Source organism: Lethenteron reissneri, chromosome 9 (assembly GCF_015708825.2).
Source record: "Lethenteron reissneri isolate LAM-NWPU_2019-01 chromosome 9, ASM1570882v1, whole genome shotgun sequence".
Taxonomy (NCBI): Eukaryota; Metazoa; Chordata; class Hyperoartia; order Petromyzontiformes; family Petromyzontidae; genus Lethenteron; species Lethenteron reissneri.
The window spans coordinates 2,341,602-2,361,291 of record NC_083787.1 but is presented as its reverse complement, the minus strand read 5'-3'; the positions used below and the strand labels follow the sequence as shown (position 1 = coordinate 2,361,291).

Genomic DNA, 19,690 nt, shown 5'->3' with positions numbered 1-19,690 from the left:
ACCATAATGTTATGTTGCCAAGTTTATGAATAATTCTAAGAGGTATTTTGTAGGTGCTAGATATATACACGGATATATAAAATTAGGTCATCATTGGTTCAGCCAACCAGGTGAGCCAGAGGTCAATGTGATTAAATGAAAATTTAATTTGAAGCATCAATTATGTCACAATTTATTAGTGTGCTATTAAACACGCGAATGTTCTTATGCTGTTAAGGTTATTAACGTCAGAATGGTTATATTAATGTTGTCGGAAGCGTATATAATCTCAGGTTAAATGTAATATTCGGCTTATTTCTTTCCAATTTGTTTTCAAGCCTCAATCAAATGATTAGTCTGCAGCTCATGCTTTTAATATTTAGAACATATCTTTGAATGTCGCTGTAAATAGCGTGTCTCCTTGACATATTACTCCAATGTTTCGTATTCAAAACGGGCATCGTGGAATTTGATATTCACTTGTTTGTTCAATATTCTTATGGATAGCTTGTGTGTGCTCAATGGTAGAAACATATTTGATAAATCCAGCCTTCCACTGGTGTTGGCTGGTCGCCACGTTGTCCGTTATTTTGCTCTCCGTGGCCCTTTGTGTACAATTGAAATACTTTGATGAGGCTGGTGGCAGTTAAAATTCTTCTTCACAAACAAAGTTTTCCTTAAATTTCGATTTAAAGCTTTCGTGACTGCAGGGATTCATCTTGGTTCTTTCGGTAAAGTCACGTAGAAGGGAAGTAAAAAAAAAGTTTTCCTTTTCAAACAGAATAATTATTGAGGCATTATTCCACACTCTGGTTCTTTTGGTAAAGTCACGTAGGTATAAAATAAAATAAATTAAATCACGACGTTTCGTGAGACGTCGTGATTTCACACATCTTAGCAGATGCTTCCACAGAGTACTTTTTTTCTCTTGATAAATGCATCTGTCCGGATGTTTGCAGCCTCTTGATGCCATCTCAGAAAAATGCAGATATGTATCCACTTAGGCAGCTGGAACTAAACTGAACCGGTGGGCTTAAGGCATTTACTACTATTTAAGGTATTTATACTACTATTTATATTACTGGAACGTTCTAGAAGTTTCTCCAGTTTCCTCTGCACTGAATCTATCTGGAATTTTCTGCAAAATAGGTAAATTTCTAAATATCACTGTCCTGGTCACAAAAGCAAAGTTTGTGGGGAATAATAGCCATTTTTTGTACTTTTGAGGCATAAGCAATGAGGAAATAACACTTACTAACCAGGAATAAAATAATTATTGTTACACAGTGTTATGTGGGGGGGTAGGGGGGGCAAATCTCAATCCCATGCAGACAGAACAGATGATATTAGTCCACATTTGCTCTCCCGCCTCCTGGTGTGACACCTCAATACCCACGGGAAGGGCGGTTGGCAACATTTGTAAATATAAATGTCGTTAAACCCGCCACCACCCGTAACAAATTGGCATGTTTTCGTTACGTGACAAACCTCACTAATTGGCTGTGTCGGTCGGTGCCAAGTTTAACGATACATTTCATATTGGTCGCGAAAGCCTACGAGTTAAACTGGCAAAATTTATATTTCCATTATTGCTGGAATGCTGGCTACGTGCATAGCCACCACCACCCAATTTTATCACTCTCAACTTAATAATTTTTTCGACATGCCTTTTGTGGTGTCAAATAACGTATTCTTCTTTTCTTGTTAACTTTGCTCCCCATTTCACGATGCGGTCATTACATTGTTATTTTATTATTTCATAAGGTGAAACATATATCTATAGAAACCACTTTGCTTCCTTATAACACTGCCTTATAATTTGTTCTTAACCTTGTTCTTTTTTTTGGCTATGAGGAAGCACAATTTGCATTGCCCCAGCCTGCATTTACTGCTTGCGTTGAAATTTCTCTGGGGGCAGAGACGTCCTTTGACAATCTGGGATTTGTCCATGACAATCGAGTCAATTTCATTTCAGACGTCTCCATTTGGGCTGTACGTTCTTTGCCTCAACTCTCTTTTTGCAACAGGTGTTCATTATCTTGTCCCTGCTGCCTGCCTGACTCAGAGACTTCTGTTATCCTTCGTTCTTTACTTTGCCCAAATGTACAAATCATACGCTCATCTCTGCACCTTTCACCTCCAATTCCGTCGAATTCCTCCGTTGCGGCGCCGCGGTGTGTTTTGCGATCGTTCAGAAGTCGGTTCATTTCCTGAAGGCATTCGGCCACCTCATCAAGTCGTCACGGCTCGCTGTTGGAGCGTGCGTTTGAATTATGGTCGGTGCGGGTTGGCGAAGGGTAGCTCAGTGGTTTAGATATCACGACCCACTGATGTTAACCACAGACGGTAAAACAACTCAGATCCGCGACAGTCCACGGCACAATGCGCTAACCACGCACACAATGCAGTATATTAAAGTTTCCCACAGTAACACATGCATTTACAACTAGCCACCTTGGCTCTGTGCAAATAACGATCATAATTTTTACGTACCTTCCCCCCCCCCCCCATAATTTGAATAAGAATTAGGGGCACATTTGCTTGCTGCTGCTTCTTCACCCGTGACTTTATTTGCTAAAATTGGAGATTGTGGCGTGTGTGCCGAGCGACGCATACCACAGCGCGGCCGGCGCTACGTGGGAGCGATGCAGACCATCGTTTTGTCATCCCTTCCCCTGCTGATCGATGGCCTGGCCACCACGCCTATTGTGCGCGCAGTTTTGACATTTGAATGCGTAACGATCGATTGCTTTCTCACGGCCCCCCTCCGGACGGGACACGGAGAGGGTTGGAACATGAAGAGGGATGGAACATGCCGCCCTTCCCTGCCGTTACACCCACTGCGCGTTTGGCACACCCGCGAGAATGGCCTGTGGTCATCTTGATTCCTGCGACTACCCTCCCCCCCCCAAATCTCGTAGATTTTTGGGGCAATACCTAATGGTCCATATCACACAGAATGCACCCGATTTCGTCAGACCTCAGACGCTCGGCAGGGTTGGGCCTGGACGGGCGACCGCGGTGCACTCCAGGTTGTCATAGGCTACTGCGGGGACGTGCTTCATGTATCACAAGTTACATTTGAATGTGTAACTTTATTGGAGGACTGTGTGTCGTTGTCTTGGTGTGGTCTGGGGCTGTTCTTGCTGTTGTTTTGCTGCCTTGGCTAAGCTTGGGAATTGGTGTACTTGTGCAATTTTACGAATTTATTCTTCGGGTTTGCTTTACTTTCCTATACTTTGCACTCCGATCGTGTTTTGTACCGTTTGTTGTCGTAACGTTCTGACCCACGCCCCTACTGGACATCTGTGAAAAAGAGCTTCATAGCTCATCGGATTTCTCCAGGATAAATAGTGTGATTCTGATGTACACAACGGCGAGCTGTGGAATCTGATGGGCAAAGAAGAGGAAACCGCAACAATCCTTTCAAGAAGAAAATCTAGCAACACTTAACGTAGCCCACTAGACCAGCATCATAACTCATCCTCGTTAATAGCAAAGGACAGACGGGAGGTCTCGACAGTCCTTTGTTGTCCGATGCTTGATGCTTGTGTTCTCCCACGTTGATGCTGTTCACCTTCATAATCCGCACAGACCAACGTGGTGAACTGTGGTTAAACAACTGCCCCCAATACCTTAATGGAATTGGTTGGTTCTCATCCAGCAGGGGATTGACAAACGTTCACCGAAACGCCCGCTTTCAAAAACCTCCCCCGGTGAGACGGTGCTGTGGTGTCGCTCATTTTTTCCCCTTCCCGTGGGGCAAATTGGGTCATTCAAAAATATATTGTTTTTTCTCTCGCTATGCCCACCTTTATGAAAACAATACTTTAAAAAAATATTTCAAGAAAGTAAAGGGGCAGCCCTGCAACTGCTTGCTCACACTGCTCTATCGCTGCCAGGATGGCCTCTAACTGGAGGAAACTACGCAATTCTAGACGGTGCGCTAGAAAGCCTCGCTTGTTGGTTATTGGGCCTGCCGCTCCACACTGTCCAGGTATCTCGGAAGAGGTGTTACCCATTTGTGTGGCTGGGTGGACAGCGGTGATTTGGAGTGGGTGGGGGCGGCGATTCAGAAACTCACTGCAGTTTTTTCTTCAACCGCCTCTCCCGGAGATGGAACCGAAATGGCCACCTCCGGATTGCAAGTTTTGAGCTCGCGCGAGGCGGTACGCTGCGGCAGACTCCTCGTGGCGTTCGCTGCTCCGCGAATGTTTTCTTTTTTCTCCCCCCCACCCCTTCCCCCACCCCCCCCCCTTCGAAAAAAAGTAATGACCTCCCGTTTTTGTTGGTTCACGTTCTTCAGGGAACACGACGTTGCTGCGATTGATGTCAACATGGGCTGCCCCAAGGAATATTCAACCAAGGTAATGGTGCTCATCATCCAAATGTCGTCGGCCATTTTAAATTACTGTATTCGTTCACGTTGTGTGCGCTGGCTTTTATATTGAATGCATTATTCATTGATTCCAGGAACACTGGGGACTGGCAAATGTGAGCTCTGTTGAATTTTCATACATTAATGGAAATACGGTCGACGGCCCGCTTGTGAATGTTATTAAACCCAATGCCGCTAATCCGGCAGGCTAGTTATGAACGTTACGATACCGTACGTCATAATTCACTAAAGTGACGTTGATATCTCCCTGGAGATCCAATGAATCGTTGCGATTCTGTGTCGCGATTCAATAAATTAATCCGTTCTATTCTTTGGTTTACCATTTTGGTGAATGTAGTGGCCACTGGTGGCTGCAGGGGTCACTTGTACCCCTTCCGTACAATATATGTGCATCAAAAAAACATTGGTTATTACACGCGCTCACCATTTGATGATTGTGAAAAAATTATGTAAGAAATTAAGTATTTGACGTGGGTTATTAGCGGGTTTGTTCTCACAATGTGATAAGGGGAAACGGGTGGTTCAGCCTGTGTTATTGATAGTCCTTAGGAAGTGGTGCATACGTGTTTACAACAAACACTTAACACCAAGCAAGGCAGCCACTTTAAAGTTCCAACATGCTGTAGCAAAAATTAAACACCCACTTTAAGCCACGTTAAGTCGGTAATGCTTCGTCGTCATTCACTGTTATTATTGTGGTGGTGGGGTGGAGGGTGTTACTGGTGGGGGGGTGCGGGGGAGTGAAATTGTAAATGTAGTAGTTCCTCGGTTAACGTTTTTAATCCGTTCCACGAAAACTACTGTTAACCGAAATAACTGTTAATCGAATATATAAAAATTACTGAGTCTGCAAGTGAGAGGCTGTTTCCGCTGCCAAAAGAAAACGCAATGCTAAACAAAGCCAGTCGAGGTCTAAACACACTAAATGGACGTCGCTGATTGGTCGAGGGAATGGCTCGGCTCACTTTCGAGTGCTGCGATTGGCCGAAATTGCCGCCCGCGTGCATATAACGTCCACGTACCGTAAAAAATATTTTAACGTTAGTTGAAACCATGGGAATCCGATGGGAGGCGAAACGTTTACCGAAAAACCGTTCACCGATGTCACGGTTAACCGAGGAATCTACTGTATAGGAAACTCGATCTGCCTTACAGCATTTGGTTTGGGTAAGAGGTAAAAAAAACAATAGTCTTGTAGCTTATAATTGTGCAAAACATGTATTTTGGTGGAAATTACGCATGTCGATGGCAGGTAAGAGTCAACACAAGGGGAAATACACTGTTGACCTACCAAGCAGTGCTCCTTGAGTGGTGGTCGTGTTACTCAGGGGGGTTATGGGATTAGAGGACTTTGACGAAGGTTTGAACTGGCAGGCTTTGAGCTCAGTGCTCTACAAAGATAACTGTCTGGAGGATGATGCAAGTCTAGTCAAAATGATTTCGTGCTCAAAGGGACTTTGATGTAAGAGTACATTGTTAATGATGGCAGAAATTCGATTCGTGTGCAGTATATATAGTGTCCATAAAAGTATCGTTGTCAGAATTATGATGAGGCTTCAGTCTGAAGCGCATTGGTTGAATTGTTGGCGGCGTATTCCTGTCCATCCCCCGCACCTCCGATGAGCAGGGTTGGCCACGTATGATGCGAAAAAAATAGTTCAGCATACATACATGTGTAGAGGAGTAGTATGACCACGTGACGTCTTGAGCGCTGTGAGGCGCGATGACGTCATGTCACTTAAGTGGGACCCCGTGACGAAAGCGGGGTCGTTGTAGGAGCCCGGGATGGAGAGCGTCTGAAGGAGGTCTCTCCGGCTCGTGACCTGACGGTGTTGGCTGATCTCCCGTCCGGGTTCTACGAGTAGGAGAGCCGAAGAGATAGCCAGGGCTAGGGCTCAGAGAAGTCTGCAAGAGCCGGCTAAGATTACGTGGGGTGCTGCTCTCCTCGGTCGGGCGGTGTTGGATGAGGCCCCGTCCCGACTCGAGTGAGAGAGCCCAAGAGATAGCCCAGGCTAGCAGTAGATAGAGCCTGAGGTCCGCGTGAAGGACCGAGTGTAGGGGACACCTACCTCTGGTGTGTTTGTTACCCGTGTTCATAAACCGGCTCAAGCCCTTACTAAGAGTTCAGTCTACGAGTCGTCCTGCACCACACAACACATGCATACTCCCCAAAAAGCTACAGTGATGTTCAACAGCACACAGCAGAAGCATTCAACACAACCACCCCAGAGAGATTGGCGAATCACCTGGGGGAGGCGTTTCTCGATACGGGTGTTTGTTCCGCCGACAGCAGAGCACACGTTGGAGGCACGGGAACTCGGGGCGATAAATCTTCTTACGACTGCCCGGGGGGTGGGGGGTGGGGGGTGGGTGGGGGGCAGACGTGCGGTCAAAATGACAGAGGGGGATGTGCACTTCTTGAGAAAGCTTGAAACTTGTCTTGCAGGGGTTTTAAGACGTGCCGGTTTCAAAGATTAAGTGAAGCAGGTTTTGAAAGTGAATTTTTCTTGTTTAAAGTTGTCCGTGATTTTTTTATTATTATCATATTTGGAAGTTTTTTTCTTTCAGAATCACTATTTTTAAAACGAAAGTATATAATTTGCACGATGTAATCCATTTTACTTGAAGGTCTTCCTAAATACTTTTGTTTTTACCAGCTTGCTTTATATTTCGCATATCGTAAATCGCACATTCATATTAAAGAGTGCCTCTCAGAAATTAAACAAATGACTTGGTGATGCCGCTGCGATGGCAGTGGTGCACAAGCACAGTTAACAACAACACTCAACACACTCGTCAACAGGACTGTGGCCTTAAATTTTAAAAAATATATAAAATTGGCAACGTTTCATGCAGTGGCCCTACTTCCGATCACATCTCACGAGTGTGTTGAGTGTTTTCTTGTTGCTATATCTCAAATACATTGTTGGTTATGATAAGATAATTACTTAACCTTAGAAAAAAACTGCTCCTAAAGCTACGTAACTAATTTACGTGTGATTTAATTTTGGAACTTTGTGACGTATTTCAGCGTGTTCTAACCTTATAGTGACCTTGTGGATGCGAGGAACACAAATTTAAGAAGCTAAAAAAATGCTCAAGATAATTAAACTTGCATTTTCTCTATCAGAAACCAGCGTAAAACAGACATACTGCCCGTTGAATGTTCTCTGCCTTGTAGATCCAGGCAAGGGCAGATATTTCTCTCATCCAAAAATGTGGAGGACATGAGCTGAAAATATCAAGGAGTTGTTGAAAGACTTTGATGTATATATATGTCAAGTTTAGATGATGGATGTAAAAATTGAAGGAATTCTTAGAAAACATAATGCCAAGTGGTGCAAATGTTACATTTTGGCCAGCAAGTTTGAAGTCTACTGGGATAAGAATTGATAAAGATACACCTAGAGAGATGGCCAGTACACCAGGAACACTTTCAGCCTTTTCCCATTTCGATGACGTATGTGTATGTCATCAGTTTTTCATTCAATTCCGGAAAAAATGCGAAAGTAAAATAACTTTATATTCTTGGTTTTTTCGGTAGAGTCACATAGAAGGAAAATAATAAAAATATAAAACAATAAAATTCTCACGACGTTTCGACTGCAACACAAGCAATCATCATCAGGTGTGAAATCCACGGCAAGAAATTTCGAACAAATTGGCGTTTTTTTCTTAACGTCAGCACCACGGACAGCGATTTGGCAGTTGGTCAGATGGAGGAGACCATCTATGTTTGGAAATCGCTGTCCGTGGCGCTGAAGTTAAGAAAAAACCGCCACTTTTTTCAAATTTTCTTGCTGTGGATTTCACACCTTATGATGATTGCTTGTGTTGCAGTAGAAACGTCGTGAGAATTGTATTGTTTAATATTTGTATTGTTTTATTATTTCCCTTCTAAGTGACTTTACCGAAAGAACCAAGAATATGAATCCCTGCAGTCACGAAAGCTTTAAATCAAAATAAAATAACTTTATCGGTACCGAGGCTCCCACAAGGCCATGCAGGAGTGCGTGTAGCACAGTTTGGTGCCAGCTATCACAGATTGCGGTCGTGTCGCTGCAGTTCTCTGCGGTGAGTACAATATCTTTAAAAACAACTGCGCTATGCCTCTCAATTAAATTAACGCTGAACGCTGGCTCGCTCCGAGATTCAACGGTAAACATTACACGCCCTACAACTTGCAGACGTCTCGGAACAGCAAACGATGAAGCAGTTTCTCTTCTCTCCCGGTGAACGATGGCAACAGAGATAACAAATATACGCAAAAACGGTGTCTCTTTCGTGGCATTATAGTACGACGTGCTTTTTACGAAGCAGTGCATAGAAAATGGCCCCAGAAGTGAATTACAAAAATCAAAACTGATGGATGAGCTTTTTGCCATGGTCAGGCTCGGCTCGTGATCAGCTGTGCTGCGAGATGACAGTGTTTTGCTCGAAGCGTGCTGACGGGAGCTGGGAGACTGGGAAGTTTTCAGATCTTGCATGCTCATCTCAGGGTGTCAAGGCTCTCGCTGTGCACTCGCGAACTAGTTCAGGCCCCTGTCCCTGCCACGCTGATTGCGTACCTTGTAAATGTCAACGAGGCTTGCGAGACACTCACGAGAGAGAATGTCCCGTGTGCTTTTTACGTAAAATAAAGGTACCCAACGACGTTGTTTTCGAGAGTAGGCCATTCTGCGTCAACGTCATGGCCAATTTAAATGGAAAATGACCGATGATTACCCGTGGATTTTTTTATTCCCAGTAAAGACGGAACAGGGCCTCTTTTCACAAATTGTATTTACGTGCTCAAAAAAGTTACCCTGCAAGAGAATGCACATTACTCCTCTAATTGAAGACAAGTTGAAGATTATCAGTGGCTAGTACGGCGTGTACAAGACGTGCAAAATCAGTGACAGGCGTACCGAAAGTGTGTTTTGGCGGAATAATGTAAGCAGTGTGTAATTGGATGTCCTAAAACATCACTCATTTGGTTCTGACTTGCATTGTGTTCTTTGATCAGTTGTTAAAAAAAGTGTTGAAAGATTTTATTTATTTAAAAAAGTTTTAAGTAGGGAGCAGGTGGGGGTGGGAGTGGCGGTGCAGTGCTTGGGTAGGGGCGGTGGCGCTGTGGTTAGCACGCTGCGCTACGAACCCTGTGACCCGAGTTCGATTTCCGCTCATGGCCATCACCAGTGGCGATTATCGCAAACCGGTCCTGGGCCTCCCCTAGGTCGACTCAGCCTCAAATGAGTACCTGGTGCGGTGTGTAAAAAAACCTCGTCACGAGGGAAACAAAGGCGGCCGGGCGTGGTGCTGGCCGCCCAAACCCTTCGTGTGCCATGCCGTAGGCGCTCGCTAACAGCACTTACCCCAACACTCTGTTAAGGCTATAAGGGCGAGCTTTGTCTTTTGCAGTGCTTGGTGCACTGCGCTATGAGCCCAGCAAACTGAATATGTTTCCTGGCCACCAGTTAACATGACTGGCGAATGATATCTAAACAGGTCCTGGTCCCTTCCTGTCCACCAACCCACACTACCAGCATGTGGAAGTGTGCTTAAACCAGCCCCAAAGACTGAGCCTGCATGTGGAGGCCTTAATTGAGCAATTGATTGGCAAAGACATAGAAATTATTGTTAATATTATAATTAAGATCACCCGTGTAGCCTTAACAGGCTGTTGGGGCAAGTGCTGTTAGCGAGCACCCATAAAGGCCGGAACGGTACACGAGGGGGTGGGCGGCCAGCACCATGCCCGACCGCCTTTGTCTCCTCAGTAGCGATGTTTACACACCGCACCAGGTACTCATTTGAGGCTGAGTCGACCTAGGGGAGGCCCTGGACCGGTTCAGATAATCGTCACTGTTGTTGGCCGTGAGCGGGAATCGAACCCGGGTCGCCGGGTTCATAGCGCAGCGTAGCGCTGACCGCTACACTACACACACTCATAGGCAGTTGAGCAGCACATTATTTGCTACTGAGCCTGAGTTCACAGATCAATTCCCACTAAAGTGCCTACAATAGCTGAATCTCGGGTTGCTTGTATATTTAATGCAAAGTCTGTATTTTATCTTAATGGGCCTGTCGCCTGGTTATAAATACCACAGTTTATTTTAGAGTCGTCGTATTAGAGATTTAATTGAAATGTAAATGCAATTTTTTTTACAAAATAGCCTCATGATGGTATGTTAGGAGATGACGATTATTTTTGTGTTATTTGACAATGTTATTTTCAAACATGTCTCTCACCCTTCAGAAATATATCACGTGTAAGCAGGGTTAATGTCAATAATTGACGTAGCTTGTTTGCAAAATGGCTTTATATCTGAGCCACTGGTGAATTGTCACCAATATAGGGCAAGCTTTGCTTGGCACTTTCATTTTCAAAAATGTAATTGAAACCAAAGTTGAGCAGCACCGAAAAGAAAATGCACATTCAATTTTCTCCACGTCGCTCAGTGACCCATATGCTTAAGCCCATTAAAATTTTGATCGGCTGAAGAAACACGGGCACTGCATCCCATTACGTCCCAGTGCACCCTTAACTAACGTTATACCCAGGATAACATTCGACCGAGAGTCCGGCATAGCAGAGTTCAGACAGGTTTGCCACGTGTGCCGTCAGCTTCGTATCGGCTCACGAAGGTCGCCTGATAAATGTCATGGTTTTGGAACTTGCCACGCACGTGCTCCGCGGGGTTGATTGAGGAGCAGACCTCACCTTTGCCGAGCATGAAACCGGTGGGCTCTTCGCACTTAAGTCAATTAGGTGCGACGTTCGCTCTCGGCACTCTAACGCCGTGTCTCTCCCCTCTTTGTTTTCCTCCTCCTCCTCGTGCAGGGAGGAATGGGTGCTGCCCTCCTTTCGGACCCGGAGAAAATCGAGGAGGTGAGTTGCTCATTGCGTGACCTCGCCGCCTCTCATGCTCGCCTAGACGGCCGCTGCGTGCTCTGAGATTGCCGTCAGCGATTCAAGGGAGGAGAGGGAGTGGGGGGGGGCCTTCTGTTGTAAAGGTTGTGACATATCTGACCCACAACTGATAAGGTTTCCTCTCCGCGTGACCCTGGCTTGACAGCGTGATTATTAGCATTTTTTCTTTTCAAACGTAGCGCACGCGTAACAAAAATATCACGATGCAAACTGCATGCGATTCAGTTTGCGTTGGCCCCGCAACAGCAAGGTGAAGCTTTGTGGGGAACCTTGAAGCAACATCAGCTTCAGGCGAGGGTGAACCCCCAAAAACGCCGTTGAGCTTCCACATCATCAGCGTTTCTGGGTAGATCACGTCCCGGTCGCTACGGGAGGGCGACCTCCAGTACCCATACTCAATGTCCACTTGCGCGTTTCGTATCCCGATGTTCCCCACTCTTCAATGGGACATCATTAATAAGCAGTGCTTATAGACATACACCGATTGCACACACCTGCCCGTGTTTTTATATTTGCCTGCGTGCGGCGGATTTCATGTATAATTTTTTTAGAAGAAAATGTTTTTTGAAGGATGTTTCCGAGCAAACGGCTCTTACATTTTTTTCCCCGTGCGGAAACATCAAAGCCGCCCGTGCTGCCATTGTCCAGCGGAAAGGAGACGCCGCTCGTTCTTGTGCCGTGTCTCTACCCCCCCCCCCCTCCGTGTTGGGTTTCACCAGACACCCGTCTGGTAGACTCGCGCCGCAGCCGGGGACATTTGATGACCGTGTTAACTGGACTATTTACATATACGCCCAACCCCCCCCCCCCCCCCCCCCCGGTGCTTAATGTCGGTTTTCAAAAAAAGGACCCGACGTATGAGAACACTTCCCACGGCCTTGTGTGCAATGCAGCACATTTCCTTTGTGCTCGCATCAGGTTTGTACTTAAGCGTTTTGATTGACAGCGTAATTATGGGCGGTTACTCTTCACGTTTTGCCATTTATCTCCATTAGATACGATAATTTGTGCGTGTGTGACCTGATGATTCTGAGATGAAAATACCAGCCCAACCTTTTGTTGGATGTATGAGTACAATTACTCTGACTGACGGAAGGGACTGCCCGTTCCTTTGCTTTGGTGTGGCACGTGCGGCCCATATTCGATTTGGAAGCTGACAAAGAGATGGAGGAGTGAGATGGATTTTGTTTTTGAAACAACGGGGAAAGTTTCTGACGTCTCAAAAAATCGTGGCGGCATTTTTGGGCCCTTCTGTGACTTGCCGTTGGCATTCGGCGTGGATTTTTGATTTTCAGATGACCTTGCTCGTAGGTCGTCTCTGGGCGAGCGAGTGCACGGCACGTCACGGCGGTCTGCTAGGTCATAGCAGGCCCCTCGCTCGCCGAGGTAGACAAAGCGCTTAGCCTTCGGCCCCACGACCTCTCCTGTCGTTTGATGCAAGTCCTAAGTTTTTATTTTGTTTCACCAGAAAGTGACCTGCGTTAACAGCAACAAAAAAGACACGAGCAAAACAAATAAAATAACGTGCGGCAATGCGGCAAAAAAACAATAACTTGTTCACGTGGGAAATTGAAACTATTGCACGAACGTGAATCAGTGTTGAGTAATAAATTACCTGCCCTGTAAGCCGGCTCAGGAACATTATTTCAGAATGGTCATAGCAGAATTAAAATTTAATTTACAGAAATATTAAGTATACGAGTCCGCCTACGACCACATCGCTCGAATCGCCTGATCTCGTCAGATCCTAAAGAAAGCTTTGGCCAGGTGCGGTCCCCTGGAGAGGAGCTCTTCATAGTGGTGTGAGCACGAACTCTCAGGTCTGCACCTTCTCTGTTCAACTGACAGAAATAAAGGAAAGGGCTGGTGGGGTTGGAAGCACGGTGAATGTTTTGCTTGCGACGTAACGTGTCGGCCTTTATAATGGCATCTTCGCCGAACGTAAATAAATGAAAGTTTAATCGCCAATCACTCCGGCTGCGTGTTGTGAAACGCTGAATTACGTTGCAGGGTGCTGTGATGTTGCGTAGGTACAGTAGTCGCCCAGTTAATATTTTTAATTCGTTCCACGAAATCTACTGTAAACCGATATAACTGTTAATTGATTTCACTTGTAAGTTAATAAATACGTAAAAATCACTAAGTCTGCAAGAGAGAGCTGTTTCCACTGCCAAACGGAAAACGCAATGTTAAACGAAGCCAGTCGAGGTGTAAACGCTCATAAATGTGCGTCGCTGATTGGCTGACGGCATGGCTCGGCCCCACTTACGAGCGCTCGGATTGGCCGAAATTGGCGCTCGCGTGAATACCGTGAACGTACCGCGAACCAAAATGTTAACGTGAGTCCAAACCATGGAGTCCTATGGGAGGCGAAACGTTAACCGATAAAAAACGATGGTCACTGTTAACCGAGGGACGAATGTATGTTCAACTTCTTTCGCACCGTACGTAGTCAATCCGTACTAATCGGAGGTGCGTTACAGCAGGCCCCTGGGAACTCTGGAATGTGCCTCCATAGCTGCTGCTGCTGCTGCTGCAAATGGCTTTCACGACAAATACAATTACGTCGCAACTTAAATCGTGCTATGATTCTCGTATTCTCACAGTGTCAAGACCCCTTGACATGTAAAACGAACGCTAATGTGGTTGTTTTTTTTGCGTGGAGATTTTTTTGGTACTCCTTTGCTGTTAAAACAACCAGTTGAAAAATGCTGTTGTCATTGCTGTGATTAAAGTAGAGCTAGTATGTCCAGTTATATATACAGTATGAGAAATCGAGATGTCTACCACGTAATGATCAGTTCCGTGAACTCGACTAATCAGGTAAAAAAGAAGTCACCTCATTGCACATCTGTCGCTGGATGGCGGAGTGATGGTCGGGACTTGGTGATGTCATCCGCATCACCAGCCACATCATGCGGGGCGTGGCTTCGTCGGGGGTTTTCTGCCTTCAGGAGGCAGGATGTTGGGGCGACTGACACTTTTTAAAGGAGTCTGAGTAACCAGATGCGATAAAAGTAATCGATTGCAATCTTTAGTCGATTGGTTAACTTAATCGACTTATTGTCCCAGCTCTAGATTAAAGGCACTCACGCGGTTGAAGAATGCCCTGTATGTCAGACGAAACAAAATTCCTTCTCAGCTCGTCGTCCCTTTTCCCACTCTTTCCCCTTTGCAGCGTTGATAATAAAATTAACTTCCCCGACTTGGCAGGAGGACTTTCTTTTCTCTACCTCGGCAAGCATGGATTGTCACAAACGTCGATTGTGTGTTGAAAAATTCAGAGGTGAGCCGAATTCCCCTGATTGATGTCAGCTCATAAAGAACAGGAGGGGGTCGAGCGACGGTGATTTGCACGAGCGTCCCCTCTCATTTGGAATGTCCCCGTGTGCGTGTTAAATGGCACGTAATTCGCGAGACAAATTGTGTGATTACGACAAGCAAAAGGCCGTGCACCGTAGGTTGTTAAAACCCTTTTTTCTACGCACACCACCGTTCGGGCCAGCTTTTTAATTGCAAATTACGGCGTGCAATCGAGAAAAGCAGCAGCAGCACCGTGGATGGCGGCACTGTAGACAATTAATATGCAAATATATCAGAGGATGCCGCTTGTCGCTCAGCTCCACGGCCGTCGCCCGCCGGCTGTGGGGCTCCGCGTCTTCGCCAGGCCTCAGCGAGGCCTCGGCGTCGCCCGGCGGGAAGGACGCCATGACGATACCTCGCTGCTGACCTCGTCAAAGGAACATAAACCGTCGTCGTGCCAACTCCAGTCAACCTCGCGGCAGCAGCAGCAGCAGCTGGCTGGCCATCGAACGAAGACGGTCACCGCATCGCGCACACGCTCAGGTGCGCTTCTGCAGTCCCGTGGAACCGTCCGATATTAGGAAGCCACTGGAGCAATGCACGTTTAAATCCACGTAGATGGAAAACTAAATTTATTTTCACAGATGTTTGTGTTTAGTTTGTCCTTCCCCTGGCGCACCTCTGATTAGCACGGTTGCCTACGTACGGTGCGAAAGAAGTTCAACATAGACATGTTTACAATCGGGGAAAAAGCAACGTTTCTCCCTACTGCAAAATGACTGCAGACTAGGTGACATGCAGCGGCTTCATGACAGCCTTGTGCTAATAAAAACGGTGCACATACCATGATTATTGGTTCTTTACCCTTCTATCTGGCAACAAAACTGACACCTTTTTGCAAGGAGTCATGTTTGCATAGACCGCAATACCTGCAGTCATAAATACAAACAAAAGACATAACTCTGATAATGTGCACTGTCCTTGAAGTTGATTGGTCCACACCCGAGACAGCTTTCCTTCGAGCCTAGTCTCATATGGGTCGGACCAGATGACGCCAAAAGGCGCACAACTCAAGGACAATGCACCATCAGAGTATGAGAGCTCGGGGCAAGCATCTACACTATGGGGACCTCATTTGCCAGTAAAAATATGATAATTGGTTCTTTACCCTTCTATCTGGCAACAAAACTGACACCTTTTTGCAAGGAGTCATGTTTGCATAGACCGCAATACCTGCAGTCATAAATACAAACAAAAGACATAACTCTGATAATGTGCACTGTCCTTGAAGTTGATTGGTCCACACCCGAGACAGCTTTCCTTCGAGCCTAGTCTCATATGGGTTGGACCAGATGACGCCAAAAGGCGCACAACTCAAGGACAATGCACCATCAGAGTATGAGAGCTCGGGGCAAGCATCTACACTATGGGGACCTCATTTGCCAGTAAAAATATGATAATTGGTTCTTTACCCTTCTATCTGGCAACAAAACTGACACCTTTTTGCAAGGAGTCATGTTTGCATAGACCGCAATACCTGCAGTCATAAATACAAACAAAAGACATAACTCTGATAATGTGCACTGTCCTTGAAGTTGATTGGTCCACACCCGAGACAGCTTTCCTTCGAGCCTAGTCTCATATGGGTTGGACCAGATGACGCCAAAAGGCGCACAACTCAAGGACAATGCACCATCAGAGTATGAGAGCTCGGGGCAAGCATCTACACTATGGGGACCTCATTTGCCAGTAAAAATATGATAATTGGTTCTTTACCCTTCTATCTGGCAACAAAACTGACACCTTTTTGCAAGGAGTCATGTTTGCATAGACCGCAATACCTGCAGTCATAAATACAAACAAAAGACATAACTCTGATAATGTGCACTGTCCTTTACTGGCAAATGAGGTCCCCATAGTGTAGATGCTTGCCCCGAGCTCTCATACTCTGATGGTGCATTGTCCTTGAGTTGTGCGCCTTTTGGCGTCATCTGGTCCAACCCATATGAGACTAGGCTCGAAGGAAAGCTGTCTCGGGTGTGGACCAATCAACTTCAAGGACAGTGCACATTATCAGAGTTATGTCTTTTGTTTGTATTTATGACTGCAGGTATTGCGGTCTATGCAAACATGACTCCTTGCAAAAAGGTGTCAGTTTTGTTGCCAGATAGAAGGGTAAAGAACCAATTATCATATTTTTACTGGCAAATGAGGTCCCCATAGTGTAGATGCTTGCCCCGAGCTCTCATACTCTGATGGTGCATTGTCCTTGAGTTGTGCGCCTTTTGGCGTCATCTGGTCCGACCCATATGAGACTAGGCTCGAAGGAAAGCTGTCTCGGGTGTGGACCAATCAACTTCAAGGACAGTGCACATTATCAGAGTTATGTCTTTTGTTTGTATTTATGACTGCAGGTATTGCGGTCTATGCAAACATGACTCCTTGCAAAAAGGTGTCAGTTTTGTTGCCAGATAGAAGGGTAAAGAACCAATTATCATATGTTTTACTGGCAAATGAGGTCCCCATAGTGTAGATGCTTGCCCCGAGCTCTCATACTCTGATGGTGCATTGTCCTTGAGTTGTGCGCCTTTTGGCGTCATCTGGTCCAACCCATATGAGACTAGGCTCGAAGGAAAGCTGTCTCGGGTGTGGACCAATCAACTTCAAGGACAGTACACATTATCAGAGTTATGTCTTTTGTTTGTATTTATGACTGCAGGTATTGCGGTCTATGCAAACATGACTCCTTGCAAAAAGGTGTCAGTTTTGTTGCCAGATAGAAGGGTAAAGAACCAATTATCATATTTTTACTGGCAAATGAGGTCCCCATGGTGCACATACCGCGCGTGAGAATGATAGTGTCCTTGGCAAGTACAAAATGTGTTCCTCACTCTGTGTTTTTGACCGTCTCCCTGTGGATGATCACGGTTGTGAAGGCGGTCAGCACATTCGTGCGTTTCATACTTTGCTTCCTTTGAAGCCTCCAATTGGCTGTATTGAAAGAGGATGCATTGATGTCAGATCCCTTGAGAGCTATGCATGATCAACCTCATTAATCCTAATGCACTTTTGTATTGCTCGTGACATATTTTTTTCCCTCTAACTAAGCAGCGTGGTGTTATTTTGCCTCAAGAGATGCAGATGGACTTATTTAGAACGTGGGGTGTTGTGGAAGATATCAGTGTTGTATTATTGGGGTTTTTTTCTATTAAATAATTGTCGTACAAGCTGTTCAGATGTGCCATGCTCACCTTTAAACCCAGATGCTGCCCCTCTTGCATACAAGTGGTTTCACTGTTACAGCGCCACTATGGATGCTACGAGTTCAGTACATATTATACCTTTAAACAATGCAGGTTGGACTCACGATCTGTACGAGTGTGATGAGAGATGGCGGTAGCTTGGAGGGGAGGCCTTCATCAGGGAGTTGATTGACCTTGGCTGAAGATGACCTGATAATGATGATCAACCTCCCCCTGGCAATGCAATGAATTGTGGGGATTAACGGACACAATTTGAGATAATAATCTGTTATTTTTGTTGAGCTTCGTGGCGAATGTAGCCAGCAGCCTTCATCGTTGGCCAATACACCGACCAGGCCACTTGGGCTTCACCACGCTGGCCAGTGCTGTTTTGGTGCAGGGAGTGGCCCAGGACTTGTTCAGATGTCACTCTTTAGCCGTGGGTCAGGAATCCAACTCGGGTTGCGGGGGGGGGGTTATAGCCCAGTGGAAGAACCACTTCACCGTCGCTGCACCCCTCCTCTCTGACCCCGTTAAGCATTGCGAACGAAGGTTCGGGTTGTCAAACGCCTCTTTACAATTGAAGCGAGAACCCTGGAGATAGCACCCGGTTTACATTTGTTATAAATAGTCATGATCTTGAAGTACAACCTTTTTTTAAACAGAGGACAAAGGAAATACAACTAAACTTTTTACAATTGTTTTACCAGGTAAGGCCCACTGAGCTTTATGGCTCTTTTTCAGAAGCAACTTGGCCACAAAAATGAAAGCCCAACGAAGTGGCTTGTCGTCACGCGGAAATGTTTAACAGCCAAATACTCTAAACGCATGTTTCTAAATGTGGAGGGAAAAACCGGAGGACCCGCAGAAAAATCCACGCGACCACGGGGAGAGAGACATACGAACGCCATATATACAACAGGCGTCAGGGTGGAGATCGAACCCACGATCTCCTGTATACCAGGCGAGGTAGTTCACATCTTGCCACCCTGAAATGAAATGGTTTGTCAAACAATAAAAGATAATTGGTTCTTTCGGTAAAATCACGTAGAAGGGAAACAATAAAATAATAAAGAACCAAGAAAATGAATACCTGCAATCACGAAAGCTTTAAATCAAAATCATTGGAGTTGTTTGTAATTTTTACAATTTACAGACCAATGTATTCTCTGGAGTTAAAGCGCATTGATTTAAAGCCCATCCACTTTATCTAGCCACTCTGCACAATCTCTAAATCTCACGAGCAAAAGAAAATCCATGGATAGCGATATTATACACCGAAAATATTGCAAGCATTGCTGAAGATTTTTGCTCTGTTTTTGTCCTTAATGTTTGCCCACGTGCTACACGTAGCCGAGCTCTTTATTCCATCCTTGAAACAGTTGTCAACAACAGAGGAAATCAAGGACTGAGCTGGGAACATTTGTGGGCTGAGGCGGCGTGCGGTGTCTGTTTAGATTTCACACCAACTAGGTCCCTTCATCTGCCGCTTGGAAGGCACCCCCTAAAGCTGTCGGAGCAATCCTTTGCTTTATCTCGTCTCTGCCAACACACTGGCACCCCCCGCCTCCCCCCGAGCCAGTTAGCGATCACGGGCTCCTGAAATAAGACCAAGAATTCAACGGCGAGCAATTGGTTGAAATTGCAGACGGCATTTTCTCTCCCAGCTGTTCCGTGAACCCACAAAGGAGTCTGGTTACCCGAGTCGCTTCATCGACGGCTTCTGCTGTTGTGAAGGTGGCCGCTTGTTGCATGTGTCTTCTTGCATGGCAAACTTTTCAAAAGAACTAAAGTGGTAAAGGTGCAGCCCTAGCAATTGCTTGCCCGCGCAACTGCTGGCGGAAAGGGGACTCC

At 45.8% G+C, this 19,690-nt stretch overlaps 1 protein-coding gene across 1 annotated transcript in view; it reads left to right on the top strand.

Moving 5' to 3' along the window:
* DUS2 (dihydrouridine synthase 2) overlaps positions 1–19,690 on the top strand; it is a 136,698-nt gene that overhangs the window by 31,713 nt on the left and 85,295 nt on the right. The window contains 2 exon segments of the mRNA XM_061548634.1: positions 4,286–4,346; positions 11,202–11,249. Of these exon segments, the coding sequence (XP_061404618.1) occupies positions 4,286–4,346; positions 11,202–11,249 (109 nt within the window).